This window comes from Larimichthys crocea, chromosome XIII (genome assembly GCF_000972845.2).
Source record: "Larimichthys crocea isolate SSNF chromosome XIII, L_crocea_2.0, whole genome shotgun sequence".
NCBI lineage: Eukaryota > Metazoa > Chordata > Actinopteri > Sciaenidae > Larimichthys > Larimichthys crocea.
Window position 1 is genome coordinate 40,667,156 of NC_040023.1, and position 19,809 is coordinate 40,686,964.

Consider the following 19,809-nt stretch of genomic DNA (forward strand, 5'->3'; position numbering starts at 1 on the left):
ATTTTTCTATGAAAAAAACTTAAAGACAGCTGATCTTTATGTCCCCCTTCAGCCTTTAACCTCAGTGGGATGACGTGCCTGGACATTCAAGGCTGCCTGCCAACAGATCTCTGCAACCAAACCCGATCAGGAGCCCTCCTGACTGGGTTAGGATACACCATGAGAACGATCTGCTGCAACACAGATGGCTGCAATGGAGCCACATCCATCCAGCTCCCTCTCTCTGCTGCTTTGGGCGCCGCCCTATTGGCTGTTTGGAGTACCAGAGGCCTTTAAAACAAACAAAAGACATCCTGTTCATAACTGGATGTTGACTACTTGATGAACTTTGAATACAATTCTTTATTGTGATACTCTCATTGATGTAGCTTCTATTCTATTCTATTTAACTGAATATACGCAACATTTTAAAGTAAGTTAATGTAATAACATATTGTGCATTCCATGTCAGAGCCTCATGAAAAAACTATACATCTTCATCTACGCTAAAGTAAACTTCTAACTGCATAAAACTCTTTACTGCATGTTTATAAATGAGGTGAACAAATAATAAAAGTCATTCATATTCAGACTCAGTGACTTAGAATCTTTCTCCAGGTTCCTGGTCATTTTTTTAACTGAGCGGGGTTTTCCAGTACTGACTGCAGACTTCCTATTCACTGTGCTGGAACAGAAAACCTGATGAACCACATTCTCGCACCTTGCTTTGCCATCAAGTCGTAGCAGAAATCTGCTTTCTCTAAAAGTTAGTTGACTGAGACAGGTATTTAGACATTTACGTTTGCTAAAGAGGAATCTGCTAACCTTGTAATGTCAACAATGAATAACATCTGCAAAGCAGTGATTGCCTTGAGTGCCTTCATGACAGCAGGTAAGTTCAGAATAATGTCGCTTAACTCTAACTGATGTGAAAGTGGAAGAATCAGTGGACCTACACTGAGCAAATGAAGGATTTATGAGGAAAGCTATGCCTTTACTTACTTTTCACTTTTCTTATTGTTGTATGAGATTGTTTGTATGAGATTAATATATTTGTTGGCTTATACAGTTGTCATGGGTAAATTACCTATCGAAACCAAAACCGTTTTTTGTACCAGGCTGTAAACATGTTTATTTCTGCTATGAAGTTGGACATTTTAACATGAGGGCTTTTGGAAACTGAGTCGTTCTGTAGCCAGGCTCAAGGCTTTTTTTTTTTTGCACTTTTTTTGAATTTCCCTCTGGATAAATCTTTTTGCATCTTTCTTCCTAAATTTAAATCAGAACCTATTGATGGCTGTCAAAATATAGCATAGCATAAATGTTCTGATAAAATGAAGTGAATTAAAAGAAGACACTAATTTGCCTAATCTAATTTACATTGAGAGTTTGGAGCCAACAGATGACACCTGATTAAAGAACTAACATTGCAACCTAGTATATAACCTAGTTTATGGTTTATTTGGAAGATTACAGTTCAGTGTAGGAGACTGTATAAAAATAAATGTTTGTTACTTTCTACTGTAAGTAACAAACATTAGTAAAGATGCATGCTATCCTCATTTTTCTAGATATGGATTTAAAAGCTAATGTTAGTTGCTCATATATGAAAAAAACAGCAACGCTCAGATATGAAGGAACTTAAATGAGGCAACAACAATTGATTAAATGTAAGGAATTGTTTGAAATTTTGGAACATACACTAAAAGTTGGAGAGACTCAATAATATTATGTGAAGCTACAGCAAGGAGATGGGTTTCTTAACTTATACAATGAATGGAAATGGGAGATGAAGCCAGCCAGCCTGGCAACAAATTCCACCTGCCAGCACCTTTAAAGACTCCAGGAAGTCACCCCCTCTGCAAGAAACTGCTCCACAGTTTGGTTTTTCCAGAGGTTGAAAAACCAGAAACTGCATCAGTGATCTCGAAACTATGTTGAAGAGTGAGTTACTGTGAACTGATGATCACATGTTTCTTTTGTGTTTCCCATTTACAGCACAATGCCTGAACTGTCGCCAATGCCCTATTGGTATATTCGGAGTTTGTTTGATTCAAAATGAGGTCACATGTAACAATGCAACTGAGAGCTGCTACAAAGGAGAAGCACGTAAGGACATCTCTACAACACCTTAAATATACTGTAAATACACGACAAAGGTGGCCATTAACTACGGCATATAGAGAATTATATAATACATCATATGAAGTTAGGACTTAAACACTTACATGAAGCAATATGTGAGGTTCAAAGACCAGTCATCAGTCTCACATCAGGTCCATTATGTAGCTGCTTTGGGGCTTTTAACTTTATCACATGACCTTCATTTGTCCAATTGTGGGAGTTATATGTCTAAACCTTTCATGAAGATTGTGATAAACAGTATTGGACTAAGTCAGTAGTTAATGAAAAAGATGAGATACCTTAACAAACTGTGAGAGCAAATGTGCTATAAAATGTACAGTAAGTCTGGTCATGCACTCAGCATGGCAGTGCAGGTAGACTACAGTCTGTTTTCTGAAGCCTGTGGCCAGCCAATCAGAACAGAGGGTCAATAATATCAATGGGACTAAATGCAACACAAAATGTTCTGTTCATGCCAGAGCTGCAGAGAGAGTTGTATGAAAGATGAAATCTATCTTGAGAAAGTTTTTGGTACTTAAAACCACAAATATATCTTCTAATAAAATACTGAAAAACATTGTAAGAGTGTAACATATGGGACCTTTAAGTTCCCACAGGAAATACACAGTAATTAAATACACAGTAACTAGTCTAGTACACAAATGAAAATCATGTTTTAAAAATTGGTTCCCAACCTAGTTTCTGATCTGATCACCCCACCGAATATAACACTGCATTTATGATACTATAGCAATAAATTAGTAAATTTGCCCCTCTTATTATAAACAAATTGTCCACAAACTTATATAATTATATAATGGCTAGTTTAGCAGTGAACTAATCACACCCAAAAAAAATGAACAAATCATAAAACAGTGTCTGCAGACACAAATTGCTGATGTCCATTTCTGTTTCCAATCCTCTCAGAGTTCACTGCCACAGGGTCGGTCACCCTGCACACCCGCGGCTGCCTGGACTCAGACCTGTGTGGGAAGACACTGACTGGAAACCTCCTGGGTGCTGCATACACCAGCAGTTTCCAGTGTTGTACAACAAACCTATGCAATGGAGCCACGTCTGTCCAGCTCCCTCTCACTGTGGCCCTCTGTGCTGCCATCCTGTCCTCTCTGTGGGGAATGTGGGAGTTGTAGTTTTTTTCTATATCTGTGAATTTCTTTTACTGATTATGTTATCAGTGATCAGCTTTTACAGAAGTATTTACTTTGTTTAATTGACTGATTGACTGACGGAATCATCAGTTGCATCCTTAAAAAGAATCTTTATGACCTGTTTTATCTGCCTTGTGTCATCATCATACAATACAGATTCAGAGCGACAGCTTGGATTGAAGACGCTGAGATCATGTCCTCAATATTTTATTGGATTTAATCTTGTCTAGTTCTACAGAACAAAAACTGTACGATCAGAGTGTCCTGGTGTTAAAATGATACGGGGTGCAGGGGTCAACCAATGTGTAAACAAACATCCACCTTAATGGAAGGGGCCTAAAAATTCAGCATTCATGCTCCTCCACAAAGGCATTAATTAAACAAGAAATGTCTCCACCATGCAGATACCATAGTCTGGAGCTCGAGACCAATAATATGCATAAATGTGGCTACAACTGCAGCCTATAGTTAATAACAGTCTCTAAACAGATATGAAATCATGATTGCTTTGTAATATGTATGCTGATATGGCCCGATGAGATGATACCATATATGTTGTCTTGAGCCAATAATAGCTTGTACTTGGGGCCTTCATGTAGATATATCAGATTTTATGTATGTGAAAAACTTTCACTTTAATCACTGACAGGTTTGTTTGCACTTATTGCAGGGTGTTTTCATATGAAAGATCTGCGTTCTGACATGTTGTCAACACTTGCCAAACACTTGATGATCTATTTAACTGTCTGTCACTGCCCTACAGGCCCTGCAGGTCATTTCAAAACCAAGGATGCCCTCTAGTGCACAGTACCACAACCTGATTACCTAAAACACTACACCCATGTTACAGAGTCTAAAGCATGGTTGCTTAGATGCAGACCTTTGAATATGTTTGAGAACACCTCCATTATACATTATATAAAGCATATACATCATACATTATAATCGAATCAAGTTAGACAAAACAAGTTAGTCAAAAAATCGAATATATGAAACTCTAATAATAAAAAAATAATTTATGCATTTAAATATAATAAGTTACCTGAGTCTAAAAATAAAAAGCCAACACCAGCTTTTGGTTTCATGTGGGATGCAAACCATGGTCTGAATGAAAGAAAACTTTGTACTCACTATTCATATCCTAAAGGCTCTGTCATACCAGTTTTTCACACTATTTCTACAGCCCAGTATGGACAAACCAAACACTGGCTGTAGATAGGGCCTTCTGCAGCTACTGTAGTTTCTCCTTCATGTATAATCAGCAACTACACAGATGCCATTAAGTCTTACAGACTGGTCATTTAAGGTCAGACTAAACTAAAACAAAGCTGGAGAATATCTATGTTGTTGTTGTTGTTGTTGTTTTATATATATAACAGTTGCATAATTGATCAGTGGAGAAATATGTCTAATGACAAATCCCTAGGTGAAATGGTAAATAGTCAAACTGTGCCTTGGAAGTTCAAGACTCCTGGCGGTCCCTGGATTCCAGTTTGGGCCTCTATTACAGGGAACACACTGTAAAGGGTTTGACTGTCTGTGTTACATGCTCAGTGGACTGGCAACGCAGCAGGATTTCCCTCATAACATTTTATTGATTTTCCAGATTTCTGGACCAGACTCAGTACAGTTTTTCATGTCTTTATCCAGTGAAAGCAAGAAGCAAAGTAAAGCTAAATATCCCCCTCTGCTGGCTCTCTACTACATGGCAATACATACTGTAAAGTATGTAAAGTAATAATTTTAGGACAAATATTCATATATACACTACCAGGCAAATGTTTACACCTTCTCATTCAATGATTTTTCTTTATTTTTATTATTTTCTACCTTGTAGATTAAAACCACACAGACAACAACGAAAAGACATCTCACTCAGCTTAAACCCGATGGGATGGCATGTTACCTTGAATTTCGAATATATCATGTTCAGCATCACCAGCATGGCACCATCACACCTCGTTCACCATGCTTCATGGTGGGAACCACACATGCAGATACCGTCTATTCACCTTCACTGCATCTTATAAAGTCCACTGGTTTAATGTCCATTCTTTGTGTTTCTAGGCCCCTTCTATGGTCTTCTTCAGTAGTGGTCTCCAATCCGAGGTGTTCCTAATTGTTAATTTCTGAGGCTAGTATATGTATGAACTAATTCTTAGTCTTCCTTTCCTGGGAGGGCCCTCATGAGAGACAGTTTTATCATAGTGTTTGAAGGTCAAATAGGACTTTTTACTGTGTGCCAACACTACCTCTGAACAACACAACTGATGGTCTGAAATGCATTAAGAAGGCCATAAATTCTACTAATTAACCTTTGATGAGGCATACCTGTTAAGTGAAAACCATTCCAAAGCTGTCTTCAAAGCAAAAGGTAGCTACTTTGAGGAATATGAAATATAATGCATATTTTGTTTTGTTTTTTCAATCGCCTGACACAAAAGCTTGATTCGGTACAGTCAGATGGACTATTATATTTCAGAATGATCATTTGTGCTTTTAGGTTTTAGAAAGTCCTCTTTACAAACAGATGTCATATTGTATGAAGGGTTTGCAAAGAATAGTATATGTTTTGTGCATGGAGAACAAAAGGCTGTGTGGTTTAGCCAGACCAACAACTGAAAGGGCATAAAGACACACAGATACCTCTAATCAGCAGTAAATGGAAGATGAAACTGGAAGCTTATCATCAAAATCTTTACTTGTAAACGTGCACTTTAGCCTACTTATATTCAATTTATGCTGCTTCATACACCCCATCATTTTGCAGTGACAACCAAGAAGCCTGGACAAACTGCTGTCCACACTGGACAACGCCCACCACCTCTCACACCCTCACCAAGCAGAGGAGTATGTGCAGTGACAGACTTCTGTCCATATCCAGCTCAAGACAAAAAGACTCAAGAACTCTTTTGTCCCCCTGGCCATCAGACTGTACAACACCTGTTAGTAAAGACAGGAGGGACAATAAACAGTGGACGATTTGCACTCATTCCTAGTTATTCTTTGTCAACAGCCTAATTTAACTGCGCAGTTTAGTTTTCTTTATTTTAATTTTCTATTTGTAGTTCTGTTTCTTAGAGATTTTTTCCCCATTTTTTATAGTTATTTAGTTATTTTATAGTTATTTATCTGTACATGTTTAATTTCCCTGCACATACTTAATTCACTGCACTGCACATGTTTAATTTCTCCACAAATGTTTTATTTCTTAGCACATATGTTATTTCTCTGCACGTACTTAATTTTAATTAATTCCCTTAACAAACAGTGGATGCAGGAAGATTAGAAGAAAGATGGAAATTCAAAATAAGAAAAGGATATATCAATGAAACCGATGTATAAATGAGTACATAAAGTAAAAGAAAAGAAATAAACAGATCAAAATCAAATCAAATCAAATCAATTTTATTTGTATAGCCCAAAGTCACAAAGTACATTTGCCTCAGGCTTTACAATCTGTACAGGGAGTGACACCCTCTGTCCTTAGACCCTCGGTTCGAGTGAGGAAAAACTTGCCCACAAAAAACCTTTAACAGGGAAAAAATGTGGAAGAAACCTCAGGAGGAGCCACAGAGGAGGGATCCCTCTCCCAGGACGGACAGACGTGCAATGGATGTCACGTGTACAGAACAAATCAACACAAACATATTGTACAATTACAATGACTGACAAAATGACAAAAGTAAACATTAAATGTATAAAACACAAAACAAAAAACTAACAAATAAGAGCCTAATATGAATAAAACAGATTAAAATGCGTAATAATAATAAATATAAAGAGTCTTCTGAGGCTCTTCGTCGTCTTCCTCCTCTCAGACTTCAAAGCCATGCCGCGTTTTTCAGCGCGTGTTTATTTGCTGAGAGCTCAGCCCGTCACGCAGCACCAGGAAATGGAGGAGCTGCGGTGATGAGTGTGTAGCTGCAGCCGACTGAGAGACAGCAGAGCTGGGAGGAGGAAACCGAGCAGCAGGCAGGCAGCGACAAGGCGTCAGCGACCAAAAACTCTCACAACCTTTGAGGTGAAGCTCTGCAGACTTAAACGTAAATACTGAAGAGTCTTAAAGCTCTGAAGAAGCAAAGCTTTGCTTTGTTTATCGTGTGCGCTGCTCGCGAGGCTGTTACAATGTGTCATTTGTGTCATTTCACTAACCGGGACTGGGAGCGGAAGATGGGCTTGGCTGCCCGAGTTTCGAACTCGTCTCGTTTCTTGTTTAGAAAAAAAAAACTTTGTACTTTAACTCAAATTAAACTTTTCTATTTGTTTCCGCTTTCAAAAAAAGGTCCCGTGCATCAAGCAGGTGAAGATGAGTGAGTCTAACCAGCCCAAACTTGAACTTTTTGTGAAGGTAAGCGACTGAATGATGGAAAAAAAAAAAAAGCATCACACCCAGAAAGAGACCTGCGACCTGATGTGGCATTTGTGTTTGAAGCTTGTTATCTTATCTCATCATAAGCGTTCTCAGTATTTTGTTATTATAAGCTGATAACATATCTCACTAGAGTCACCTTGTATGTTGTAAATGACATTCAATGTCTGTGTAACAACATTCATGTCAGTCAGACCACCTCTGCTGACTCACAGGGCTTATAAATGACAGTAAGACTAATCTTATTAAATGCACATAATGGGCGGCAGACTTTAATCTATATTTAGTATGTTGGTCAGGCAGGCTAATCCCATTTTCTTAGAGCCAAAAAACATGCTCTAATATAACCAACATGGCTTTCTCTGCCTCCCCTCATGGTCTTACACAAGTTTCCATAATGATGCCTCTGTATGAACATGTGAACATGTGCGCCACCCTCCACTTTTTTTTTTTTTTTTTTACTTCAGGGGTGAAAGATGCTGTTGTAACTTCTCTAAATCCCTGTTCCTGGTCAGCCTCTTCAGCGATACCCTTAATTAACAAAACATATAAGTATAGTTTCACTTTGGCTTTGGTAACAGAGAGTAAGTGGTGCTTTACTGTAATCGCCCCGGAGTTTATACTGTACGCTGCTGAGGTCACAGAACAGATACTGTACACTGACCTAATGAAATGTGGCTTCCTGGTGCCAAACTGGGAACATTTTAGAGCTGTATGATCACTTCCTCTGCAGCTTACAAGTTCTGCTTCGATACAAGAATTCATTATGTTGCTTCAGCTAACGCGGTTAATTATTATTTTCATTCAGAATCTGCAAATGATTTTCTCCATTATTAAAATAAATCTGGTCCGTGAGAAACTAAATATACTCTGTTTGCAATGTCATGAAGCTAAAAAATCTGCACATTTGAGAAGCTGGTACCAGAGAAAACATCATATTTATTTGAAAAACGATATGAAATAGTTCATGTAATAATTTTCTGTTGATCTGTTGCTGTCATATAGAGCATATACATTGTCAGTCCAAATCTAAAATTGTTGTGCACGTTTTCTCTGTTTGTGTGTCGCAGGCAGGCAGCGATGGTCAGAGCATCGGCAACTGTCCCTTCTCCCAGCGTCTCTTCATGGTGCTGTGGCTCAAAGGAGTCACCTTCGACGTTACCACAGTGGATATGAAGAGGTGAAAACACTGGCCTCAAACATGTGTGCTGCAGGTTTCTTGTGGCACAACAGAGGAATGTGTGTCTACTGTTTGAATCCCAGCAGCAGCAAAAAAATGGAGCGTTTCATTCAGATATTGAGTGTTTAAAAGATATAAAGGCATTTTGTCATTGCAACATGAGTAATTTCCTGTGGTTTTATGTTGTTTTTTTTTCCCTTTCTATCTTCCCCTTTTCTTCCATTTCTCTCCTACTGTTTAACTCTCCATTTCTTTTGCTGGCTGTCTGACTTTCTTACTTTCCATCCACCTCGTAGGAAGCCGGACATCTTGAAAGACCTGGCTCCGGGTGCCCAGCCTCCCTTCCTGTTGTACAGCAACGAGGTGAAAACTGACACCAACAAGATCGAGGAGTTCCTGGAGGAGAATCTCGCCCCTCCAAAGTAATTACTGATGTTTTTTTAGAGCTGAAAATATTTAAAGTTTTTTTTGTCATCCTGTATAATGAAAAAAATCATACAGCTCCTCAAAGAATGTTCATCAGTCTTTCTTTTTGTTCAGGTATCCTCGTCTTGCTGCCCGTAACCCAGAGTCCAACACAGCGGGCATGGATGTTTTCTCCAAATTCTCTGCCTATGTCAAGAACTCAAACCCTCAGGCCAATGAAAGTAAGTCAAGTCGATCTAATATTTCCGTCTTTTTATCCAGACTTTGTTTTATTTTTGGTGGTATTTCGTAAAGCAGCTCTTTTCGGTTTTTCTGGGATGGACAGAAAACCAGAAGTCTGGTCTGTGCCTCAGTGCAAACAGGTCACATGCTGCTCTCTGTGTGGGATGATCACTGGAAATGTCACTGTTGTTGGTTGAAAACTCTGCGTTTAGTTAATCTACTCTAACTATTTAAACCAGATTTCCTTAAATCATTTCAGTTATTTAAACACTAAAAATGAATTGCATTAGACTTTGATCATGGTAGATTTGCATTTCCTTTTTGGAAACTCTCCCTTTAGCATTGATTACACACTGTATTTGAATATTTCTTTGTCTGCACGTGTGCTCAGATCTGGAGAAAGGTCTGCTGAAGGCTCTGAAAAAACTGGATGACTACCTCGGCTCTCCACTTCCTGACGAGATTGACGAGAATAGCGCTGATGAGGTCACTTCCTCATCCCGCCCCTTCCTGGACGGCCAAGCGCTTACTCTGGCTGACTGCAACTTGCTGCCTAAGCTGCACATCGTGAAGGTAATCTTCCGTTTTAAGCTGTGCAGCATGGGATGACTAGATTATACATCCGAGTCCCTGTTTTTGGTCTAAATCTGGTCACGGGTTGTCGATTGTGTCTCTCAACCTCCTTCTCTTTTACCGTCTCCAGGTGGTGTGTTTAAAATACCGAAACTTCAGCATCCCTCCGTCTCTGACAAACCTGTGGAGGTACTTGAACGCTGCGTATGCCAGGGAGGAGTTTTCCTCCACCTGCCCGATCGACCAGGAAATCCACATCGCCTACTCCTCTGTAGCTAAAGCTCTCAAGTAGGAGGACAAGTCATGAATACAGCAGCAGCAATAACATACAAAAGTACAAAAACAACATCCACGTACCTGCACACACTGAGTATTCACTCTGTAAGCAACATGATCCCTTTCTAAAGAGGCTTTCTTTGTATCTGTAAGGTCTTTTTTTTTTAGTGTTGATCAAGCTGATGAGTTCATAGAGCTGATAAAATATCATCAAATTATACTGCTAGGTTTCCTTTAGAGACACTTGTTCATGTAGTTTCCCTCCTTTTGTCTGCCATGTGAGTCAGTTTACATCAGTAAGAAGATGAGGAAGTGCAGAAGTCAGATAAACTGATGTACAAACAAACACATGCACAAACAAATTATGATGCTCACAAGCAAGTTGACTGCACACACATGATCGGAGTTTTCCAGGACATTCAGCACTGCAGTAAATTATTATCACTATTTGTTGATCATGTTGCTTACAGGCTCACACACACTCACTGTACATGTGCACACACTTAAAACTACAGCCTTGCTTGTGTACAGTTTCACCATCAGTAAATTCACACTGTAAAGTTAGAAATGTTCCCTTCTTGATGCTACAGTATGTTCTAGATAATTGTTTTTTTTTTTTTTTTTTTTGGAAGGGGTTCAACAGACACAAAGCTGCCTAACAGATCAAATCACTCGCATCTCACACAAGACGATTCAACTCTCGTTTTCAGTCTTGGTACTAAGGAAATGGGTTGGTTTTTTTTCACGGTGACAAACATGCATACCAGCACCAGCTCACCTGCCAAAATGTCTTTTGTGGTTTGTCTGTAATTACAGCTGCTTCACATTAACATTATTATTTTGCTAATGAGGGAACAAGGCCTTTAACCTCAAAAGCCAACTTCTATTTTAAATGTAACCGTTTCTTATTCTTCGTAGTGGACCTCAGAGAGGATGAGGGTGTTTTTCCTCAGCCTGTAGACCGGGTCTTACTTTAGAGAGGCAGAGATGCAAACAGTTACAGAGACAGGAAACTATTTCAATAGACTTGGGCTTCCCCTTTCTGCGCTCCCACAGCAGGCATGAAGGATTATTCAAGATTACCGAGCTTGTTTGTGATCCGCTGTCCTGGCCCTGTGCCAAAAAAAAAAAACTATTTTGTTCTGCCTGTCATGTATGAAGGATCTTTTTTTTTTTTTTTTTTTTTTATAGTTGTATAGATCAGACAGATCCGGTTGTGATCGTATTGAAGTTGCCGTTGATGAAGAAGTAAAAGCTGTCGTTGACTGTTTAAGTGCTACATTGGACACACTTGTCCAGTAGCTCGGGGTAGAAGGCCTGTTCTGTCACATGGGAGAAAAAACCAGCAGGAAGTTAAATATAAACATGCACTGGCAGCTCTAGAACATAGGTCATCATTAATCAAAGGATAAGGCTGGTAATATTCTATGCAAGAGTAAAACCACAACATGTTAGTTCATCTCTCACCACGCCCATTCAGTCCTACTGAAGAAAGAAATACTGCAGGGCAATGTAGTGTTCAGCAAACATGATTAAGTTTATTGATTTGGTTTTTAAAATTTTAAGAAATTTTAAAATAGTGACACTTGTAATAACTTTGCTGATCTTTTAACTAACGATTTGTTGATGATTAGAAATATTTTTTAATATCACTGGACTTGTCCTTAATTTAAAACCTTGTATATTCAGTAAAAGTGACTTGAAATTGAACCGCTGGGAAGAACTGGAACCAATAATAACATGCCTTGTCCGACTGTAGTAGCAGCTTGTGTAGAGGATGTGATTACCTTTATGGCTTTATGCAGATTTACGTTATGGAGGCTGTTTGCTGTTAAGACGTCCTTTGTACAACAGGTAGTGGTGTGACCCTCTTAATGTGTTATGTCTCTCAGATCAGGGCGGAAAGAAGAAACCTAAGTGCAATTTAAATTGAAAAGACAATCTTGTATACAGACTGTGTTTATATTAGACATCCACTGTAAGCACGGTTGGTTATTTTTTTATGATTTCTATCATGCAAGTTAAGCCCTTCCTCGATGAACTGCGAGGTGCCATGCAAATGTTCAAAGAGAATGATCAAAGAGATGATTCTGTATATTTTATTTGACTGAATTTCTAAAAAATGGACCAGCGTGTTAAAGGGATCGTGTATTTTCATATTTCTTCTCTCCATGTGTGGAAGAGTTTTTCACTTCTTACTGTAGGACTAAATACAATTTCAGGGACCATTTAACTTGATACATTCATTCAAATGTTACTTTGATTAGTTTGTTTTTCACTTCACTGTCTTTAACTATATTTTTTTATCTTCATATTCATGTTTTTTCTTTCTTATGATGCTTTTCTAATCCCTTTGCATTTCCCTATAAATTTTAGCCTTTTCTGTTTTTTTTTCATGCTGCCATGTAGTCAAAAGCAGTTGCACTTAAGAGTCCACAGGATAAAAACAGTGGTGTGGACACTAAAGCAGTTGATTTTTAAATGAACAACGAAGACAATCAAACTAATAGCACAGCTGACTTTTGTACTTAAAAGCTCTTTTAAAGCCACATGTATTAATATCCCAATAAAAAAACATCTTGATAAGAAATGAACCAGCAACAGATGTGTTTTATTTACTTTGTGGCAGTTATCAAGGGAACAACATGAGATGATTATCAAGAGGAAATCAAGGTGCAAACAACAAAACGAACAGTACTCTCAAAGTTTAGACAACAGTGACTTAAACATGTTGTCAAGTAGATTTATTATAACCATAATACATGGCAAAATACGTCTGAGTCTTCAGTGGACTTTTATTAGCTCATCATTCATTTTTTAACACAGTGGTACATGGCTTAACTATTGTATACAGTATTTTTGTTTGCAGTTGTCAAAATGATCACACCTCAAGGTACCCTTATCTCGTCTGGAGTTTTCACCCATTAGACATGTCATATGTAATGTTCAAATTTCTAGTTCTGTGCATTTTAACAACTTCTCATCCATGTTGGTGTAAAATCTCATTCTTCACTTCAGAAGCAGCAGTTGACAAAACAAGCTCCCTTCAAGGTCCGTTTAGTAGCCGCTGTGGGGCTTTCTATTATACCATGTGACCTTCATGTGCACACACGTGTCACAAATGAACTTTTGAATGTAAACTTTCAAGATGACATAGTCTGAGAGGTCTTCTACCAATTTGTAGTTCCAGAACAGCCACAAAATAGACCTTGAGGTGAGATATATTTTGGCATCAGTTTGTTATTTTAACAAAATTATGGTTAATTGTAATATTGACATTTGTTAATTTGTTGTTGTTAAGCTATCAAATATTTTGTATAATTTTAAAATAATTAGTATCATTGATTTAAATTATCAGCATATCATTGCATCATGCGTTGGGTGGCCACATTTTTTAATTCTTTATTAAAAACAGGACATCAAACCCTGTTAACATACAGGTGCATGCTCATGTGCCTGTGAGTGCACATCTTTTCCAGGTCACCCCGTCATCACCTCTAAAAATCAGGCCAGCAGGAGAGAGAGTGCAGGCAGCAGGCCGAGAGCGACTCCTCCCCAGCTGAGGGCAGCAACGGACACGGCCCCGTTACACAGGTCTGTATCACAGCAGACGTTGCTGTAGTTGAAGAAGAGGCCTGAGGCGTATTTTTGCCCGCTCACACCGCACTGGGAGGGGATGGCACAGCTCTTCTCGTACATGGTCACTTGTAGTGCGCCTACAGAGGCAGAGAAAGTTTTGGTGATAATTTCTCGTAATTTTATCTGAATTCATGTCTTTTTTAATTCTCCTACTCTCAGAGGACAAGTTTTAAGTTTTGGAAATTTTAAAAACGTATTCAGGTTTAAGAATATGTCTATAAAATTAGGGTTAGTTTCCAGTCCCTCATCTGAACTTCACCTAACTGATTTAATTCAGGCTTTATTGATTTTGATTGATTAAATTTTTGTCTTGAAGAATTGTGTCTAAATATCACCAATCCACTTTTCTTTTTTTTTTTTTACTTTAAATTTTTAAATCAGAAAATAATAATAATAATATTGAGCACTGCAATTGATCTATCTAAATACTGGATAATTGAACAGGACATTGATAGATTTCTGGATCAGGTGTCATCACCTTATTGAAAGTGTACTTTTGTTCTGCTCTTACCGGTGCATGTAACGGGTGAGCTTTCCCCTGATGAGACTGAACGTTTGGCCCCGCCCCACAGAGCTATTTTTAGATAATTTGATGGCATCACAAATTATATAGCCCTAATGAGCTGACAACCGACCTGATGACAAATGGTGCTGCGATTGGATCTATTGAGTCATTCTTCTATCTCATTTTGTTTTTCCATTTGTGGGGTTGAGGGAGGATCAGAGAGAAGGCCTGAACGAAAATGGTTTACCAAGTTATCTGGTTAACATTTCTAACTTCGACCAGTTATTCTGACATCAGTCTTTGTTCTGGATCAGAGGGTTTTCTGGGTTTTCATCAGCAAACTTGTCCAAATGAGCCCTATGAGTACTGGCTCAGTACACAGCGTTTAAAATAAAATAGTGACTCTGAGATTTAAATGCAGCTTTAACAGCATTTGGCCTGAATTGTGTGAGCGGTGCAGGAATTGTGACTGCAAAAATGACTACAGTTTCTACACAGCTCTTTAGATGTGGTTGTAAACAGACTTAAATTAAAGATCAGAGTCAGCATTTTCACTATATAGGCAATTTTCTTCTTCAAATCCAGCGGGTTAGAGCACAGAGCCAAAACAAAATTGTCCTAATATAAATTTACAGACCGCACTGTTCCCAGACAATGCTCTGTACAATGAGGCTTTGTCTGCCAATTTGTGGCCATCATGCCCCAGATTCCCAGAAAATCTCATCTATGGACACACACACACACACACACACACACACACACACACACACACACACACACACACACACACACACACACTCTCTATATCTCACCTCTTGTCCCCGTTGCAGTACTAGACAGGCAGCGCTGCCCAGCTGGACACTCCTGAGGAAACTTAAAGCAGTCCAGAGGAGAGATGGAGGGGAACACACAGGTGTAACAGTGAAGACAGGCTGAGGGAACACAATAGACACATTATACATTAGACCGGAGGAGTGTCACTTCGGTTGAATTTTGGTCAACCAAAAAGATCACCAAGGCATACATGACCCTCTTTGTGATATTGTTTTCTAGTGCATATACAACCCACTTAGTGTTTGACTTCCTGGAGCCATTACTTCAATAAATACATTAAAATAAAACAACAGAGACTGACCATTCTTCACTTATCAGGATCTTACTGGGAGCCTGATCGACTCTCAAAAAATTGCCAAACCATAACATTAAAAGACAGTAAAATATGTAATTAAATATTACAGTGTTTTACTGTACAATTACCAGTTTCTGATATAAAATACTGTTGTGCTCTGTATAAATTCCCTTAAAATGCTGTGTAAATATAGGTTTTAAAATATTTCATGTCATATTTTATTTTTTATTGTCTTACTGTGATGATTTGGCAGTTTTTCACTGTAAAATCTACAGACATGTTAAGATATGGAATGAAATGTCAACCTTAAATAAGAAATCAACAGTACTAACATCCTTTGACTGTAATTAAAAAAAAAAAAGTTATATCGGAAAAAATTCTGTATATTCGGTAAAATTCTGGCAACCACAACTGCTAGTTTTTATTAGTTTTTTATCAACAGTTTTTTATAACAGTGGACTGCTAATCATTTTTTGCACATTTTTTGCACATTTTTGCACATTGACCAATATATCGACTGGCTGATTTATCAGTCAGGCACAAGACGACAGAAAGTTAATCCAAAACTTAGTCCAGTTTGATCAGATGGACACTTCAGTGGGAATAAATCCAAAAAATGAAGAGGCAAATATCCTGGCAGTGTTGTTATACTAGACCTAAACACCTTAAAACATCAGGAAAAAGTTTTTGGGTCAAACCAAACCTTTTCTGCCTTAAGGAGAGAAGTAGTTTCAGTAACATGTCAATGAAAACAAACTGTTAAACGTCCTCTTGAAATAACTTTTTTTACTTAAATTTTGACTACATACCTGCCATGGGTAGACAACTCAACAGAACAATCAGAAGTTGTGAACGAAACATGATTCTTCCAGTCAGAAGTCTTCAAACTGATTTTAGTTAACGATTAAAAATCCTCTCTCGGGACTTTCCAGCTCTCTCATCAAACTAACAGCTGCTGCTGATCTGATACGTCCTCCAACTCATTCCTAAATTAAATTTCTTCTGCCCGTCTTTGAAGCCCAAGTCCACACCATCAGTCTCTTGTTAACTTTTGTTCCACTGCGTTATGTATTTAAGCTGATAAAGTGGAACCTCCTCAGATAGTTTGTATTGTAGGTCACTGCTGAGTTTTTCTCTTTGTGTCACTCTCCTTGTTTTCTGTCTTTTGTCATAGGAATTAATTTAAATAGCAGTGTTCCACAGTGTCTCCTCCCTAAAACTTCTAATTGAGTTTGGAGAGATGATAATGATCAGCTGACAGCCTGTGAATAAGATGTATGTTTATATGAAGTAACAACAACAGCATCTTTTCTCAGTGGTCAATTAGTTAAAAGGACAGACAGCGAGGACACGTTCAGAGGAAGTGTTAATGTGTGAATAAGATCACCTTTGACCTCACAGTAAAGGGGAATGATTTTGAGTTCTCAGTCAGACACCAAAGTTATTTTTGTTCGTTAATTTGGGGGTTTAATAACATGAACAGTTTATTTGATTACACACATATGACTGAAAATTAGGCAAACATAACTTAATTTACGCATCAGCTGAGAAAATCACACACGAGTCTGCAAAAATCATATTTTTTTTACAGGTTTACATGATTTACACACAGATTTACAATTAAAAAGGACAAAAAACTATAAAATCACTCTACATGTAAACAGTATCAGTTTTGTTTCTCATATTTTCTGCTGTATTTGTATGTAAGTTTTTTTTACTACTTTGAACTGTTCTATAAGAATATTTTGAGTTTATTTAGGTCTTGTATTTTGGGTTTGTGGAAACTTTAAACTTTATTGAAATTAACACAGTGATGAATCAGACATAAAGCTGAGTTTGTGTTGATAACAAGGATAACATTAACCTGAAGTTCAGAGGGTTAAAACACTGTTTAGACATAATGTGGAAAAAAAACAACAACTTGGTTTTCTCTGTCTTGTCTCGATCTTGGACGAAGAGGATTTTATTTCCGCTTAAGGTTACACAAGACCACAACTGTGGGGATATCACCAGTGTTTCTATATTATTCAGTTAAAAATGTTGAATTTGTCCCACCACAGTTTCATAATTAACTGAAAATACTTTTACACTTAAAGTTGTTCCACAGTCTGTAGTTATTGAGCAAACACCTGGCACAGAAAAACGTATGAGAGGTAACGTCAAGGTTTAACCACAAGACCACGAGCCCACAGCTGCAAAGTTATTCTAACAAATAAAACTCAGTATTTTATGAAGCAGGTCATTAAAAAAGAAGTGAGACTAGGTAAAACTTCATGCTTCAAATGGCACCAATAACTTTTAATTTAAAAATGTTGTCACTGTTAACTGCTGTTAGCCGTCGCTGCCCTCCTTCACACACACTTCCTAAACGTCAAAGAGAAACTCTGCAACAGCGTCCAAAGGAAAACACACAACAGTCTGTAAATCCTGCAATACGCCGACTGAGAAGGCTACGAGGCCTCACCCAAAGAGACATGGTGAATATTAGCCACATGTTGGCTACCTAAGTTATCTAAATACTGTCTGTTTTTGGTCGTGACTTGGTCTCAACCCCTCAAAGTTTTGGTCTTGTCTCAGTCGTGATACACTCTGGTCTTGGTCTTGACCCTTTAAAGTCTTGGTCTTGTCTCAGTGGTGATACACTCTGGTCTTGGTCTTGACCCCTCAAAGTCTTGGTCTTGTCTCAGTCGTAATACACTCTGGTCTTGGTCTTGACCTGGTCTTGGTTTAGCTGGTCTTGACTTTAGCACTAGTCCTGCTCTCAGTGGTGTTTAATTGTCCTTCATTAGAGTCACAATAATACATTATGTGTTTACGTCCTGTGTATATGTGTGAGACAGCAGCTAGAAAATGTGCTAAGAAGTCAGAAAAGACAAACAGCGATAAAGTCAGCAGGGTGGAGAAAGAGTCAGCGTCTTAGATGGAGAAAGAAAGAGCGAGAGAGAAAGTCAGCATGTCAGAGACAGAGAGTTAGTGAATCGGAGATGCGAGCCAGTTTAACTGAATTATCCTTTAGGGTGTAATAGGAGACGTGAGGGCAGCATGCAGGACGGTCTGCTGACAGCAGTCTTGTGATGCTACTAGCCAAGTGGACAGACTGAATAAGCGGTTTACCAGTTGATTAATTACGCAGCACACAAACCTGAAAAACCTTAAATTCCTGCTAGGTTCAATCCAACAGTATCTACAGAGAAGTTTGTAATTTATTTGCAGTATAGATTAGATAGGATCATATCTTCTATGGCGAGATGATCAGTGGGCTATGAAAAGTCATAAATGTCCCGTGACCTGTCACGCCCTTGCAGCCTGCATGTGTTCGTTGATGAAGCAATACTTTTCTGAAGGGAGTTTATTGTGAAATAGAGAAACCAGTTTTTCTTTGCGTGAATTTACAATGACTGCATTGAAGTTGTTTGGAAGTGACACACTTTTATTTTCTTTATGTGCTGTTGACTCTGGCAGATTTTTTATTTTTTTTGGATTCAACTTTCTCAGGGGATTTTTTTATTTATTTTCTAAATAAAAGCTTAAATCATTTCACTACAGTTAGATCACAGTATGAATAAACAGCAAAACTGGCCTAACACTGCATCCCAACTGGAGTTTATAGGTGACCCGATATCATTTACACTTCAGCACACACAATCGTTGCCTCTGTGAATTAATCAATGCCAGCTGTAATATTATGAATGGACACTGAGGACAAAACGCTTATATAATTTTAATTGTAGGGAGTGGAGCAGACAGACAGACAGACAGACAGACAGACAGACAGTGTTAGTGTGGTAAACCTGCTGATGCTATGTGACGGGGATGTTTTGTGTGCTGGCTGGAGGATCTCAGTGGACAGATGGTGTTCTTTAATCCTGTCTGTGCCCTCTACTCCCATCCTCCATCCGTCCACATTTCCCTCTACTGTTTCCATCAACCTCACATTTCCTGTCTCCTTTTTCTCCCCGTGTGCACAGAAATACACAGAGATATGTGGTCTTTCTTTCTTCTTTTGACACTGACAAATCTCAAGTCTCTGTAGCCGGTGAACAGCCTCGGCTGCAGTAACTCAGTCTAGTCAGTAGAAGGGAATATTGTGCTGCTTTATGAGTCAAAAAAAAGTAGTCACACATGTTTACATACACAGTCACAGCCATCTGTTACACAGGACATGTTTATGTATGTTTACATCAGTGCTGTACAAACCTCCAGTATATCAGCTGC

At 38.4% G+C, this 19,809-nt stretch overlaps 3 protein-coding genes across 4 annotated transcripts; 2 read left to right on the forward strand and 1 right to left on the reverse strand.

Annotated features, from left to right (window-relative positions):
* The first annotated feature begins 669 nt into the window (after positions 1-669).
* On the forward strand, positions 670-4,614 carry LOC104922518 (protein Bouncer-like). The gene is made up of 3 exons (XM_010735356.3): positions 670-871; positions 1,978-2,088; positions 3,031-4,614. Exons 1-3 carry the CDS (start codon positions 811-813, stop codon positions 3,252-3,254), a joined length of 396 nt encoding a protein of 131 aa, XP_010733658.1. The 5' UTR covers positions 670-810; the 3' UTR covers positions 3,255-4,614.
* Positions 4,615-7,102: 2,488 nt separating this feature from the next.
* Positions 7,103-12,911, forward strand: clic1 (chloride intracellular channel 1). Of its 2 annotated transcripts, none has more exons than XM_019264351.2 (7): positions 7,103-7,318; positions 7,558-7,623; positions 8,715-8,824; positions 9,121-9,246; positions 9,365-9,471; positions 9,864-10,045; positions 10,176-12,911. In XM_019264351.2, the coding sequence occupies exons 2-7, from the start codon at positions 7,582-7,584 to the stop codon at positions 10,335-10,337; spliced, it is 729 nt and encodes a 242-aa protein (XP_019119896.1). In that variant the 5' UTR covers positions 7,103-7,318; positions 7,558-7,581; the 3' UTR covers positions 10,338-12,911. The 2 variants fall into 2 exon arrangements, with proteins under 2 accessions (XP_019119896.1, XP_010733657.2); XM_010735355.3 differs by having other exon boundaries at positions 7,105-7,296.
* Positions 11,487-16,729, reverse strand: LOC104922516 (prostate stem cell antigen). The gene is made up of 3 exons (XM_010735354.3): positions 16,404-16,729; positions 15,278-15,397; positions 11,487-14,037 (listed from the first exon to the last, which is right to left on the reverse strand). The coding sequence occupies exons 1-3, from the start codon at positions 16,453-16,455 to the stop codon at positions 13,826-13,828; spliced, it is 384 nt and encodes a 127-aa protein (XP_010733656.2). The 5' UTR covers positions 16,456-16,729; the 3' UTR covers positions 11,487-13,825.
* Positions 16,730-19,809: the final 3,080 nt, after the last annotated feature.

Bases quoted from the DNA above. Each gene is read 5' to 3' on its own strand.
- LOC104922516 (XM_010735354.3), bottom strand. From the start codon at position 16,455: ATGTTTCGTTCACAACTTCTGATTGTTCTGTTGAGTTGTCTACCCATG. The intron at 15,398-16,403 runs GTATGTAGTCAA...GTGTTCCCTCAG, and splicing joins GAGTTGTCTACCCATGGCAG to CCTGTCTTCACTGTTACACC. The intron at 14,038-15,277 runs GTGAGATATAGA...CTGCCTCTGTAG, and splicing joins TACTGCAACGGGGACAAGAG to GCGCACTACAAGTGACCATG.
- clic1 (XM_019264351.2), top strand. From the start codon at position 7,582: ATGAGTGAGTCTAACCAGCCCAAACTTGAACTTTTTGTGAAG. The intron at 7,624-8,714 runs GTAAGCGACTGA...TGTGTGTCGCAG, and splicing joins AACTTGAACTTTTTGTGAAG to GCAGGCAGCGATGGTCAGAG. The intron at 8,825-9,120 runs GTGAAAACACTG...TCCACCTCGTAG, and splicing joins ACCACAGTGGATATGAAGAG to GAAGCCGGACATCTTGAAAG.
- LOC104922518 (XM_010735356.3), top strand. From the start codon at position 811: ATGTCAACAATGAATAACATCTGCAAAGCAGTGATTGCCTTGAGTGCC. The intron at 872-1,977 runs GTAAGTTCAGAA...TCCCATTTACAG, and splicing joins GAGTGCCTTCATGACAGCAG to CACAATGCCTGAACTGTCGC. The intron at 2,089-3,030 runs GTAAGGACATCT...CAATCCTCTCAG, and splicing joins CTGCTACAAAGGAGAAGCAC to AGTTCACTGCCACAGGGTCG.